The sequence below is a fragment of the Phaenicophaeus curvirostris genome, chromosome 1 (assembly GCF_032191515.1).
Source record: "Phaenicophaeus curvirostris isolate KB17595 chromosome 1, BPBGC_Pcur_1.0, whole genome shotgun sequence".
Classification (NCBI taxonomy): Eukaryota; Metazoa; Chordata; class Aves; order Cuculiformes; family Cuculidae; genus Phaenicophaeus; species Phaenicophaeus curvirostris.
Window position 1 is genome coordinate 186,894,490 of NC_091392.1, and position 14,803 is coordinate 186,909,292.

Here is a 14,803-nt window from a genome sequence, read left to right on the forward strand (position 1 = left end):
ACACACGCTTACTGGGTGCAGAGCCAAGAGTCTGCGTAACGTAAGGTAAAGCTCATTCTTGCTGAGACAAAGCACAACAACAGCTGTAGTTTGTCTGCATACACCTAACTATGCAGCTCCCTGGTGCGTAGGTATAAGTAGCTGTCCCAGTAAACACTGCAGTACAGAGAAAAGGTCTCACAGTTTTCTTCTCACAGTCCTGGAGTAAACTAAGGAACTTTACTCTGGTTTACATGTAGTTTTCAGTGTAGTTGTCAAATCCAAATAACAGTTATAATAATGAAGGTAAATAGGATTTACTTGATAATGTGCTTCTTAAACTCTGTTCCTGCCATAGGGAGATAGGACTAAAGGATGTCAAAATAATGGTGAATGAAAATACCTCATTGAAAACAGAAAGGAAAAGAGAGTCGAAGGAAGGCCTTGGGTAGAGTAGACCTAGTCCATCTCACCTAGGATCTTGCTCCAGGTTACAGTCTCCCTAGTAGCTAGATCAGTATAAAAAGCTCCAATATTCTTCCAGTTGTTACAGTTCACTGGGTCTCCTGTTGTACAGATGTGCTGCAAGCTCCATCAGTGGAATGCATCTGGTTAAAAGTGGCCTTCCATAGAAAGCAGGCAAGTTACATCCTGGTTTGTTTCACCAAACTGTTTCTGAGCCCCAGAAACACTTGTGAGCCCCAGAAATGGTTGTGCCAGTGCAATAGACAAGGGACAAGGGACTATGCGGATGGATGAGGCTCCCACTGGTGGACAAGGAGCATTGGACCCTTTCCCACTGTCTCTGAAAAAATTGTGTTTTCAGGTGATCAAGTGAAACATTACTTTACTTATTTTTCGCTCCGGGAGTACCCAGTCATTTTAAAAGAAGTCAGTTGGCAGATGCAGATTCCGCAGAAGACCTGCAGAGGGAGATCCAATCTGCTCTGCTTTGACACCTTCTCACCCAACAGCTGGAGCTTGGGACCATCTCAGAGACAGCCTGGTCTGTTCCTGTGAGGTGCCTACCCCTCTGCTGTGACTCCAGGGATCAACAGATATCAGGAGGACCCTCAGCTGTAACTCTGCCCCATGCAGTCTTCTTCTAGGGGCAGGCACCTGCTGTATAGGTGCTGGTGGCATCCTCTTGTGTAATGCTCTGGACATTGGAACCAGCGCCACAAGGAGCTATTTTGAGCACCAGTGCAAATAAGAAATTGCTTCCATGACTGGAAAGAGTCAGATCAGGTTGGGAGGGTATCGGTTGCTGGTGTGAGTGGGATTTTCCAGGCTTTTTATTTTTGCCAGGTCCACGGGAACCGTGCAAGTGATTCCTCCCAGGAGACTTGGCTAAAGCCTTTACTCAGGATGTTCCAAGTGTCCCAGTTCCAATGTGGAGTAGAATCCACAACCTCAGGATGTGTCCCAGTGACTTGAATAAGTCATATCCGTGTTGAGAGGAATATCCACCACACCTAACTCTTGAAGCCAGACATGCAAGAGTCATAAAGACTGGCAGACAAGAAGCAATGCCCCAACTAAGTACTCAGCTATGAAAGGTCCTGTGTGCTCAGGGTGGTGTCTGTGTTTCTTTGTGGCATGGTAGTCTGCTGCTCTGGGCAGATCCAGGAGCTGAATGCCCTGATTACTTGGTTTTTTATATCAAATTTCCAATTGCTCATTTTCTATGTTGTTCTTGTGAGTCTTGTTGGCCAGGGTGGGGTAAGGGATGCATCTTGGAGAGCTGGTGTTTTTGCTGCCTGACAGCCTGATGATCTTAGTGTCAGATGTATGAGTTGTTCAAGCAAAAGTCTTGGTAGAAGTCATCTTCTTCCAGAGCAGGATAAAATTCAACCATCGAGGTACTGCTGGGCTGGAAGTGAACACTAAAAACAGATGTTGCCTACTGTGACGGCTGTTTCTCCTCTCTCTTTTGCAGCTTCTGTAGTGCTGGAGATTGAGCAGATGATAAGCCTTGCAGCAAGGATGTTTGCCTGATATGTTTCAAAGAGGGCTTACTCTCTGCTGCTAAATTTGGCTGATTTCCTTTCTAGTATTCAGTAACAGTCTTTCTAACAAATGCTAGAAAAAAGAAATTTCCCACATTTCAGAGCTGAGGAAAACATAGCAACAGTTACATATCCTTTATTTCAAGCATAAAAATTGTGCTTACATATGCCACCCGCTACTTAGCATTGGACCAGGACCAAAGATTCTAGTATGGAGGGATCATATTGCCTGAAGGATGGCCAGGTCTAGCTCCTTAGTGTTTGTCCATAGCACCTAAGCTACTCTTCGAAATAAGTTCTCACCCTACCAGGTGTTGCCATTTACATAGTAGTACACAAAAAATGAGATCAAATAGGTTCCGTGCAGCCCTCAGCTTCATAAACTCATTGTCCATCTGTCCAGGTGTTTCAGACTCTGTGTTTAGAGAGGTATTTCATCCAGTTTCAGGCACTGGCTTCCCACTCTACCTTCATTCTGCTTTATTGGAATGAATGCTAATGCTTCCTTCTCTATATCTCACTACTGGGGTCTTTTCAGTCTTCATGCAGGCTCCACGTTTTCTCTCCCTGGCTTTAGCATATGAAGATTGATGAGAGGTTGTGAGCACATCTCCAGGTTTGCATTCTCTGGTCCTCAAGTCTTTGGATGGATCAGGAGCTGATGATATCCATTGCAGAAGGAAGGAGGTATGTATTGCCAAAGCGTTGTGGTCTTTGGAGGGCCATGACTGAATACAGCCATGATGTAGGAGGTGTGAAGAGAGTGGGGAGAACTGGTGTGGCACGGCTGCTGAGCTTGTGATAGGGCCTGCATCACCCCAGACTCAGCACGTACTCAGCACTGGGTAGGTCAAAACCAGGGACGTAGAGTTCCCTTAGCTCATCCCACTGGGAACTTTTGTTCCTAGGGGGTCTGAGCTGTCAGGATGCCTAGTGTTCTAGTTCTGGCTGGTCTGTCCTCTCTGGCTGACTGTTTTCCCAGCTGCTGTCCTCTCCACTGGAGGAGGTGATTTCTTATGAGTCATCCTCTTTGGGGAAGAAACCTCTGGGTTCTTCCTCCCATGGTATGAATGGATGAGGGGGAAGGTATCAATAACTATTTGATTTTCAAGGTCTCAGCTGGGGGCAGGAAGACTGGAAAATGCAGGTTTAAGTTCTTTGCTAAAGGTATCACTTATGCATAGAAGTCGATAGACAGAAGCATGCAGGAAATATTCTCACAGACTTTAAATTTGAAAGTTAAACAGTTCTCAAGCTAAAAACAACACCAACTTCACATCTTTTTTTCTTTCACAGGATGGTCTGGTGAGACACAGGAGATCTAAGTTCAATTTCTGGCTCTTGTCACTAGCTTCCTACGACCTTGGACTAGCCACCTAACCTCTCTATATGCCTCTATTTCCTTGTCTGTAAAATCGGAGTGATCAGATTTACCTGCCCTGTGAAGATAGTTTTGCAACTTATTTCACAGCAGAAAAACACAGGAGGGGCCACGCTGGGTCAAATTGAAGACGTGACTCGCTTAACAGCCTTTCTCTGGCGACGCAGTGCAGAAGTGGAAACACAGGCTTTGAGTTTTGCTGTCTTTCACATTAAAAAAATAATAACGTAGGGAAAAGGTAAGTGCTTAAGAAGGAGAAATGTGTTCCTAGGGTGGTGCTGGATGTCCCGTGGCCGGCGGAGGCCAAGAGCAGAGTCCTGGAGCATCCTTAGCCGGATCCGAGCATCGCACCCGGCCGCCGGGAAGAAGCTGGGCGGCCCCGTCCCGGGACCGGCGGCGCCGAGGTGCTCTCGGGGAGCGGGAGGAGGGCTCCGCGGGCCGGGGGTGCTCCGGAGGAGCCCCGCTCCCCGCCCCGGCGCCCGGGAACACCCCATCGAGGGAGCGAGGGCCGCGGGGAGGGGGGGGCGTGCTCCCCGCGGAGGATGTGGGCCGGCCGGGCCGAGGGCTGCGTGGAGAGGGGTGGGGAAGTTATAAATCGGCGGGGCCGGGGCCGGCCGGTAATTGATGTCCGCGGGAGGTGAAGCTGGCGGGGCGGCTCGGAGCGGACACTCCCTTTCCGCGGGCCGGGGCGGGCGGGGAGGGCTCGGGGGCTGCTGGATGCGGCTGCCGCGCCGCGCGGTGCCTTTATCTCCGACACCGCGGGAGGAACCCGGCACCCGGGAGAGCCCGTCGGAGCCCGGGCGGCGCCTCTGCCTCCGCTTCGCTGCCGTCGGCGGGGAGAGCGCCCTGCGCCACCGCGGGGACCATGCCCCGCCAGCTGCTCTCGGGGACCGTGCTGCTGGGAGCCGCGCTCCTGCTCGCCGGTAAGGCTCCGCCGGGACCGGCTCCCCGTCCTGCAGCCCGGGCTCTGCCCGGAGCCGGGCACCTGCCTGCCCTCCGCCCTCGGGCAGGGATGCTCTCTTGCCAGAGAGTCTCGAAAACGCCGTATCCGAGCGGCGGTTAACCTTCCCGGCGCCGGGGAGCGGCGCTGCCTGCCCTTCTCCGGGCGGCGCTGCCCGAGCCGCCGCATCACGGAAAGAAAGCGCGTCTTGGCCGCCGGGCAGGCTTATTTCGCCCTCGCTTTGTTTCCAAATGTCAGCCTCTCCCACATCTGCCCGCGAAGCGGAAAAGGTGCCCGTTTCCTTCGCAAAAAAAACTCCAGGTCCCGCTGCCTCCCGCCCGGGCGGAGCATCGTTCGGGGCTGCCCGCGGGAGCGGCCGCGCCGGTACCCAGCGAGGGTCTCTGCGGGTAGCGGGATGGAGCCGCTCCCGGGAGCCTGCATCCCGCGGTGCTGCCCGTGCCGGGATGCATCAGTGCCATTTTTCTATTCTTAACCGAGTTTTCTGTTAGTTGGAGAGAGGAGCCGAAGCCCCGCGATGGGGAGCGCGTCCCAGCGTTGCGTTGCTGGTCACCTGGGAGCAGGGGCGCGCGGGGGCCGGGCAGGGACCGGTCCCGCTCCGGTCACCGCAGGGACAGCGACCCCCGGGGCTCCTTCCCTCGCTCGGGCTCCCCGTCTCCCGCACGGGGCTCCCAGGTGCGCCCCGGGGCGCATCGCCGGGAGCGACAGCAGATCCCGGGCGGAGAAGAGAAAAACCGAACGCTCCCCGGGGCGGGTTCAGCGGCCCGACCCGCCGCGCCCCCCGGGGCTCGGTTTGCTCCGCACCGCGGGGTCTGCGGGGGCAGCTCCAGCCCGGGGCAGAGCGATGGCCAGCGACCGAGCATGAGCCAGCAGTGTGCCCAGGTGGCCAAGAAGGCCAATGGCATCTTGGCTTGTATCAGAAACGGCGTGACCAGCAGGTCCAGGGAGGTTATTCTCCCTCTGTACTCGGCACTGGTGAGACCGCTCCTCGAATCCTGTGTTCAGTTCTGGGCCCCTCACCATAAGAAGGATGTTGAGGCTCTGGAGCGAGTCTAGAGAAGAGCAACAAAGCTGGTGAAGGGGCTGGAGAACAGGTCTTACGAGGAGCGGCTGAGAGAGCTGGGGTTGTTTAGCCTGGAGAAGAGGAGGCTGAGGGGAGACCTCATTGCTCTCTACAGCTACCTGAAAGGAGGTTGTGGAGAGGAGGGAGCTGTCCTCTTCTCGCAGGTGTCAGGGGACAGGACAAGACAGAATGGCTTCAAGCTCCGCCAGGGGTGGCTCAGGCTGGTCATCAGAAAAAAAAAATTACAGGAAGGGTCATTAGATGCTGGACCAGGCTGCCCAGGGAGTGGTTGAGTCACCTTTCCTGGAGGTGTTTAAAAGACGGGTGGATGAGGTTTAGTGTTTGATAAGAATGGTTGGACTCGATGATCCTGGGGGTCTTTTCCAACTTCGTGATTCTGTGATTCTGTACCCGCGGCAGCAGCTCCATCCCGGCGTGGAGCGATGCCTGGTGCTGCCCGTGCTGCCCAGCCGGCGGCAGCCGCATCCCCTGGAGGAGATCTCGGGGGGGGCTGCTCCGACGAGACTTTTTTCCTGCTCAGGAAGTGCTGATTCATCAACTTTTATATAGCTATAGGTATTCTTTATTTTTCCTTCTGTCTTTATTACTTTTTCCCCAGGAAAATACTAATTTCCCCACATTATTTGTCCTTGTCAATGATGTTCTTATGCCCAAGACGAAATAGGCGCAGGCATGGGACGCCCACCCTGGATACAGGAAATGTGGGTACAAATCCTTGCCAGGCTTCCTTCACAGCTTGAGCTTGGACTTCGGCGTCCTGCTCCCACATGGGCTCCTGCAGCGACCAGCTCTGCTGGGGGACTGGCTTCCTTTTTCCTGTCAGAAAGGTTTTCCATTGTGCAAATGGTGGCAAACCCTGCTGCCCAGGGAGAAGGTGGGACTCTGTGAGCCAGGGGCTCTAAGAGACCCTGGTTCACCTTCCTGTTCCAAAGATTGTCAGGAATGTGCACTCCCTAGGTCAATTCCAGTGGGAAAGAACATGGCTTATTTAGGGGAAAACCTGGTGCTCTGGGTGCCGGACTACAGGAACGTACATCCCAGGGTCAGCTCAGGTGTGGCAGGCACTGGAAAGGTCATTTTCTGTAGTTCATCTCAGTGCCTTTACAACCAGTTTGCTAGAAATTCCTGTCTCCCTCATAAATGTAGAAAATACAGTGCTCCAAGTAAGAATTTAGACATTTTCAAACTCTCTGATTTTGTTCCATTTTCTGGTGGCTTTTTTTTTTTGAAAGAAAATAATTCTTGCACAGCTTTGTTTGGACATCCCAGGTAGGCTGATCGTGTTGCTTCTGGATCAGTGGCAAAACTGTATTTCCATACTTGTGTTTCCACAGAACCTTTCGAAGTTACTGTTGAAGTGGTAGGATATTTTACATCATGAATCTCTCTGTGCTTTTCTTCTCATTCCACCCCTCTTCACTGCTTATTTACCTAAAACTCTTGCTCAGACTATCCAGTACCTCCCATTTCAAATCTTGATGAAACTCAATTCATCACTACCGCTCCTGTAATTCAGTCTCAGTGGGTGTCTGCTAAGGTTCCATTTACTGACAGGTAGTGGTTGAGATTCACCGAAGCAGTTGCTGGCTTAGGAGTTACTACAGAGAGCTTCATAAGGAAGGGACAGAAAGAGGTCTTTTAGCTTGTATATGACTAATTAATAATTTAAATTTCCCCAAAACAATTTGCAAGCTACATGCCATGACAGTCCCCATTTGAAAAATGAGATTAAAGAAAGTATGTTTCCTTGACATGTAGGAGTCAAGAGGGCACTTTTGCCCTTTTGTATTTCTCTGCACATGCGTATTTTGCCTTTTGTGGAAAAGAAAATTATTTTTGTCTGTGTTTTCCATAGTACTTGCATATGTTTCCTTTATAGTTTGCATGTATTTCCACAAAGTATATTACATATGTTTATGCTAAAGTCTATGTATATAACAATCAACATGAAAATTTTCATGCCTTTTTGAGGTTTAATTTCCCAGTCCTAGACTTTGTATGAAAATAACTTTGATAGCATTTGGGAATGTGAACAACTGGGTTTAAGTCCCAAAAAGTTCAGATTCTGCAGCCTGGGTCAAGGATTACATGGCCACATTTCCAGAAACATGAGCAGATACTTTGCCTTTATTTCCACCTGTCCACATGCAAGCAATACCTCACAATTAGCAGCTAGGAGGTAAATAGACTCTATTACAGTCTTATCTGTGAACAGTGCTATACGAATCTCAGTTATTGCAGTTGGGACAAGATCATCAAATTCTCTAGCGAATGATGGACTCCTCAATTTCATGGTCAGCTGGAAAAAAAGAAGCAAGAAATTCCAGGTCAAATCTAATCAGCGTGGAGGTCAATTTCTTACAATAACTAACCTGACTTCTCTGAAAGTTCTATTAAGGTGGGAGTTCATACATTAAGTCTGGTTTGAGTACTCAGCTGAAACAGCTGCACAGACACAGCTACAGCAGTTTAATTTACAATTAAGGCTGGCGAACTTAATGGGGTCCAGAAAAATAAGTTTCCCGCATTTTATGGATCTACATGGAAAATGAGATCCCCTAAAAATTCCAGACTACATTCACATAGGCAGAAGAGTTAGACCCTGCTGTGTAACACAGTTTTTTTAAAAATATATACATGGAGTTTAAGTACCAAACTTTCTGCCAAGCTTTTCTGGCAAGAAAATCACTTAAGTCACTGATGTTTTACCTGACTGGTGTTTCTCTCATATACTCTACACAAAGCTAGATCTCATTCTCTCTATAGCTGGTGAAAATCTGGAGCAATTCCTTTGGGCTAATCTAGCATCTTCTAGATTTATGGTTCATGTGGGAGGAAATCAAGACTTGGCCTGTGCCTAGTAAAGATCTTCATTTCCAGATACATCTAACCCCGTAAAAACCCTAAAAATTTGTCCTTTGTCAGGAGATCTGAGGATTTTTTTGGTGGTGGTTTTTGGTTTGGGTTTTATTTTTACATGTGAACAAAACCAAGTTGAGCCTTTTATGTCAGGTGCTTCAAAGACTGAAACCAGTAGCTGTGCACACTGTGTGGGTATATGGAACAAAAGGAAATTGTCCAGATTTTCAGGACAGTTACTGTGTCCTTAGGCTTTCCTGTGGTTTGGAAACTTCATGCATAAAGTTTATCGACTTGCTAGTTTTCATGTCTGACTGAGATTGGGAAAGGAAGAAGCTCAGCAGATGAAGGTTAAATCTTGGCATTTGTCTATATCCAGTGGGGCTGTTGGTGGGCTTTTATCAGCAAAATTGTTCCTTTGAATACCCCAAAGTTAGGTGTTGAGAGTTCCTGTTGCAGCCCCACAGGGATTGGAAAGTGAGACTGCTGCAAGAGTAGCTTTGCCATGAAATATAGGATGTCCAGCTACTAGAGTCACCTCTGCTCTTGGAGACAAGTCTCTCCTCTTGGTGTGAGACTTTCAAGAAGCATACTGCCCCCTGCAAAGACATGCTTTATCTTTAGATCTCACTTCCCTCTCCTTTTTTCCTCTATCAATATTTGTAAGAATGTGAGGAAATGTTTTTCTGCATATTTGAGCATGAATTCCACCCACGGACAGCACCAAGCTTACTCTTTGCCTTTGTGATGCATCCTTACTATACATATTCCTGGAACTGAGAAACAACCTTTCCCAAGCATTCCCAGCTGGGAATGTCCTGACTTCTTCATCTACCATGTGGGAACCTCTCATGTTAGAATTGGTCCAGTGATTGTCAGGAAGGTGCTCACACAGTTTTCTGCTGTCCAGATGCAGAAGTTCAGTTTCATTCCCCTGTGCCTGGAGGTCAGCACTACGTAAATCTTGGTGATTAAAAGTTAGATACACTGCAAGCAGCAGCTTTAAAAATGAAAATACAGGCATTGATGCTGTCTCCAAAGCCAAGTGTGGCACAACGTGATGCCTTTTGTGACCCGCAGAATTAATTAATGCGGGAACTAAGCAAAGGGATAACATATTGAGAAATATAAGCATGTAGGGAAAGAGATTTGAAACTCTACATTTCAGAGGTACTTTTGTTTGAAACTTAAGTCTTGAGCCATTGAGATGTATGGAGAAACTTGGAGTGGGGATTGCAATTTCTTCTGTATTCAGTCATGTTTGGTATTTGTTTGTGGGGTTTTTTTTGTGGCACAGTAGGTAGAAATGTGCCAGCTTAAAGATAAAGAGGAAGATGATTTTGCTTGTGACTCATCCGTATTATTCAAGACCATTATAGTTGCTTGTGAAACAGTTAACTGATTTATTTATCATGTTTCTCAGACTTATATTTGTTCTGTAAAAATGGAGAAGCAAAAAGTTCATGTTCGTGATTTTACTCTTTGTTGTTTTTCCATCAAGTCCTTGTTGATTTTCAGTACCAAAACCAATCTGTCCATATCCACAATGTTAAGTTATCCCATAACATATTTAGACAGACTGCAATCCAGTGTGATGGGACTGACACCAATGGCTGTTTGCATTTTTCCAATGCTTTTCTAGACTGTGGGGTTACTCTTTCAACATTCACTGTTATGTGGCACTAAGCATTCATAAATGCAATCTCCTTTAAGTCATATTCCTTCTTTTGGAGGTACAGCCTTGAAACAAGGTGCTCTGTGTCTTAGAGCAGCTGAAGGATGAGGAAACGTTAAGAAGGAAGCTGTTTCTAGGACTTCAGTGGATTGAAGATGCTGTGGCAATGTGGTTACTTTATTTCTGCGCCATGCCCAGAAATGGGGGCAGAGCAAACAGGGTGCAGTGGCCCGTGCAGAGCTGGGGACCCCTAAGCAGATGTCTGTGCTTCTCAGAAGATCCCTTGGGAAGCCCGTGCTCTGGGAACAGGACCCCCCGCTTGGTGCGTGGGGAGTGGTGAAGGATGAGTGTGAGGGCGTTTCATGAGAGGAATTTCACAATTTCACATAGTTCACTTAAGTGTCCTTCCTGTGGGATTCTTTCCTGCCACGGAGAAAAAGGAATTTGCCACTTTTGTTCCCATTGTCATCCCTCTGTGGAAAAACCTCTCATCGGGATCACCATGGGCTAATGTTAACAGAAGCGTGAGAGTTACCATTCCAGATCAGACGAGGGCTCTATTTAGCTCTGTCCGTGTCATGTCTTTGGTGGTGTCCAACATCTGATCTTCAGAGAAGGTTCAAGGAACCTTGCAGGAAGCAGTTATCTGATAAAATTCTCCAGAGAGGAAATTTTTTTTGTGCTATGATCTAAAATCCACTATTATTTACTAAAAAACCGTGGGACTGAGGGTCAAGGAAACTAAAATCAGTGTCTGCCAAAATGTAGGTGTTGTCTGTGTTTATGGCAAATGGATGTAGCATAGTGGGATTAAATTGCATTATATTGTATAATAGAGAGAATTTTCTTCTTCTGTTGTGCTGGTAGTGTTTGGAGTGAAAACCTACTTTTCTTTGCTTTGTCTAGTGCTATAATTAGTCCTCATCTACTTTACAAGTACTAATGATTATAATTTCCCAAAGCAAATTGAGCCGCAGGCAAGCTTGCCAGATGCTTTCTGCCTGTGCACCTACCATAGATTTTGTGGTTTAGGTGTCATTTAACTGCAGAATAGGTTCAACCTCTTGAACTAGTGCAAATGAGTCTTCTGTGCAAATTTTTCTGGTTCTCACCTCTCTAGTTTAAATTGTTGTGTCAGATTAGTTATTTTCCCTTGTTTTGAACCCAAGGCCTTTGCTTATAGCTCTGATTTATAGGTTAAAGTAAGGTGGATGAAAAGTCAGTTCCTGACTTTGCCTTTTTACTGTTGTCTTGGAACATTACAGGATAGTTCAGCTGTGATGATGGAACACTGGAAATAGTAACCAGCAGCCTTCACCAAAGTGGAAATCCTGCATCTTTGCTTTCCATTTTCTTTTATATAGTTCCTAATTTATTTCAGTGTGCACAGCTTAATGTATAGTACAGCCCTGACTGAATTTGACATGCCTGTGTTTCTGGCTGAGCTGGCAGGTTTCTGTCAGGTAGGCAGTTTATCTCTGTAAATGAAATAGTGTTCCAATTCAATCGTATTATGTTGCTTAATTTGTACTGTCAGGGAGTCTGTGACAAATTTTAAGTAACAAGTTGGTAAAGAAATGTAATTTGGCCGAGAAAAGGTGCCACATTACTCTTCATAGAAATTCTAAATTATTTTTGTGTCTGGTTTTAATGTACTTGTTTTTTTTTCTCTATGCCATATCAATACTATCCTACTATGCTAGTTAATAAGATTAACTTTTGTCAGAAAATATTGAATTGATGATTGTGTGCTGGGGTCTGTCATGGTGGAATTAGAGCAGAGGTGCAGTGGTTGTTGACATGTAAGTAAGTGGTAGAATAGATCTGATGGCTCACAGGCATAATATGGGTAGGGCTACCTACACACATGTAAGCAGCACAGACTTCGTGTGTGGAGGCATGAAACCTCCTGGGTGAAAGCCAGTGACTGATCATGGCTGATCACAAGTGGTCGCTTTTGGATGGGTGATTCTCATCTGCAATGGACTAAGCAAGTTATCCCAACAGGGGCCAGGACCAGCACGTTGAGGTGGGAGGGGGATGTGAACCACATGGGCCCTTGCCAGATGTGGCCATGAAAGTTATCACTGCCACCTAGCTCTGCTCTGATCAGTCCTTGCTGGGAACAGCTTCAGCAGATCTGTGTTATTAAGCTGGCTGTTCACTTTGTTGGAGCGAAGACCAGGCTAAGGCAGACACAACTGTGATACTTTTATTTCTTTTCTCAAGACACACCATATCTATGTGTGTTTTGTCTCCTTGGTCTGGTTTACCAAAGTGATGATCCCATGAGAGTTCATAACGGAGGTATTAGACTGTACATTTTTTTGCTGTTTTCCAATTCCACATGCTCAATGGGGAATAAAAAGTTTGTGATTATGGCTAGTTTTACTTCTCTGTGACTTCTTTCTCCATATGTAGCTAATGAAATGAGCACCTTTGCCAGGTTAGAATGAATTTAGATTTTGAAATTTATTTTTAATTGGCAGTGTGTAAAACGCCTGTGCTCATGCACAAAAGTCACCTGGTGACTTCAGGGCAGACAAGACACAATGTTTTGATGAGCTGGTAGAGCAAGCGCCGTCAAGCAGGTAATACCTGGGCACAGCACGCTAAACTATGTGGCCTTGGCTGCCCAGGTATAACAGGAAACAGTAGCAATTTCAGCTGGTGGTAACTGGAGTCAGATTTATTTCAAATAACCAACTGTGATTTCAGCTTGTTAAATTTCTACATCTAAATTGAATAACACAGCTCTACCACAGGCTTCTATAAGCACAGCCTGACTTAGCAAGGGCAAATACTGGCAAATATTTGGCTGTTGTTGGGGAAATACATGTTTGTTCACATTTACAGCTATTAACCATATTGACCTGACAGTGTGTAGTGCTCAGAAGTGTTAATGAAGTGCTATCAGAATTGTGCTTGCTTTATTTTTAGCTATTGGGTGTTATACTTTACCTCTATAGCATCTGATCTTGTATCAGCATGTGTACACATCTAGGGACAGCAAATGCATACAGCTAGTAAATAAACTCTTGTCACTTGCTCTGAGATCCAGAACTAAGAGGGGAAGGACACACTTGTTCATATAGCAGACATATCCATTTGCCCTGCTGACTGATTTTTAATTCCAGGGCGTGAAGTCAGGGTCAAGGCATTTTAGTTTGCCCAGGACTCTTGTAATTTACTGTGATAAATCTTATGTTGTTCAGACTCTATTGTGATGCTGTATCATATAGCAGCCTAGCTTTCTCATCCATTAACCCATCCATTTTCTTGACTGGATGTTATGTCCTAATTGCACTTTAAATTCTTAAATTATAGTTGAGATTAATCGGAATTAAGCATTTGATCCAGAAATCACTGGGCATGTGTTGCAGAACATCAGACTGGCTAATCAGAATGTCCCTTCTGGACCTGAAAGGGAGAAGCCAATAATGTGGTTATTTTTATGCATGAATGTGTACTTTTTAAGTAAATAGCTTCCAACAATTTTCTTGATCTTGAAAGCAAACAAGAATACCTTTCAGTTACCATAGGGGCATATGTGAATGATAGATCTGTTGAGGAGTGAGACAGCTTGAGCTGCTTCTTCTGCCCTGAGTGTGTTTCTGTTTGCCAGATATATACCAGCACACAGATGCTTCTCTTTGCACAAAAGTCAACAGGAAATGGGGACAAAGCTACCTTGCAGTCCAAGGACCTACATCTGTTAACCCATACAAGTACCTGTTGCCTTAATTGCCCTGGAAAGTTCTGCTTCAACAGAAACAGTATTTAGATTTTGCTGCTTCAGATCATGAGCTTGATCATCTGTTCAATTGTCAACGTCAACTCGGGACAAAGGCCCGAGTTTCTAGTTTCTCCTCTGCAGGCTTCAGGTGTGAGGCTTGGATTTACTACAGAGAAGTGTTGTGACATTAGGTGTGAGGTTTCCTTCAGAATGGGCACCTAGATGGCATCTGAAAGACCTGGAGATGCCACATTGAACCTCAGGCTGGCCCATCGTTTGGCACTGTGGTCTTTCCTGGAGGCAGTTTCTAAGTATAGGCTATGGAGATGATGTTTTTGCCTCTGGGTGCAGGAACCAGACTGTGCCACCCGCTTTGCCTGTGCCTGAGTGCTAGAAACCTAGGCAACATAGATGAGATGGGGGCTATTGCTGCCATGGATGAGTGTCTTCTTTCAGCAGCAGCTCTTCCCAGCCACTAGTAGTCATCAAAGTAGAAAGCTTCATTATCCAGGATGATCTCTTCTCCCTCTACTCTTATGGAGGACCAGGTCAGACATTCATACTCTGAAAAGAAAAAAAAAAAAGGATTTTTTCATCCAATCACCACCCAAATTTTAAGACAACTCTGCCTAAAGGTTTTCTTATCTTATAAATGCAGGTATTGATGGTGATGAGAATCTCAGTGTCAATTACACTAGGAGGACCTGTTGGTCAATATTTCTTCTCATGGTCAGATGTACATCAGAACTTTAAGTGGCTCTTCTGAGTTTACAAGAAGTTCCTTTTACACTCTCTTTTTTTCTTTTTTTTGTAGAAAATGATTTGGTGTAGAATGATTTGATGTAACGATGTAATTGGAATTACTATGGATAGGTGCAACTGTCCGACTAAAAATGAAAAAATTTATATTTAGTTACAGAATGGCCTTTAGAAGAGATTGTAATACAATAGCTTGTCAAGAAGAACTCTGAAATGAAGAAAAACACTGATATCTCAGGTTTCCTTACGAAATAAAACTGTACATCCCAAATGAGGTTAGCTGGTGGCCATGTTCTATTTAAGGTGCTGCTGCAGATCAGAGTTGGCTCATTTTCACTGGAGATGCACTGTAGGTCAATCATC

General features: G+C 46.1%; 1 protein-coding gene across 1 annotated transcript in view; it reads left to right on the top strand.

Annotated features, from left to right (window-relative positions):
• Positions 1-4,033: 4,033 nt before the first annotated feature.
• The window catches only part of FLT1 (fms related receptor tyrosine kinase 1), a 115,602-nt gene continuing 104,832 nt past the window's right edge, over positions 4,034-14,803 (top strand). The window contains exon 1 of the mRNA XM_069882886.1: positions 4,034-4,292. Coding sequence (XP_069738987.1) covers positions 4,235-4,292 — 58 coding nt within the window. The 5' untranslated portion in view covers positions 4,034-4,234. The remainder of the gene's footprint in view (positions 4,293-14,803) is intronic.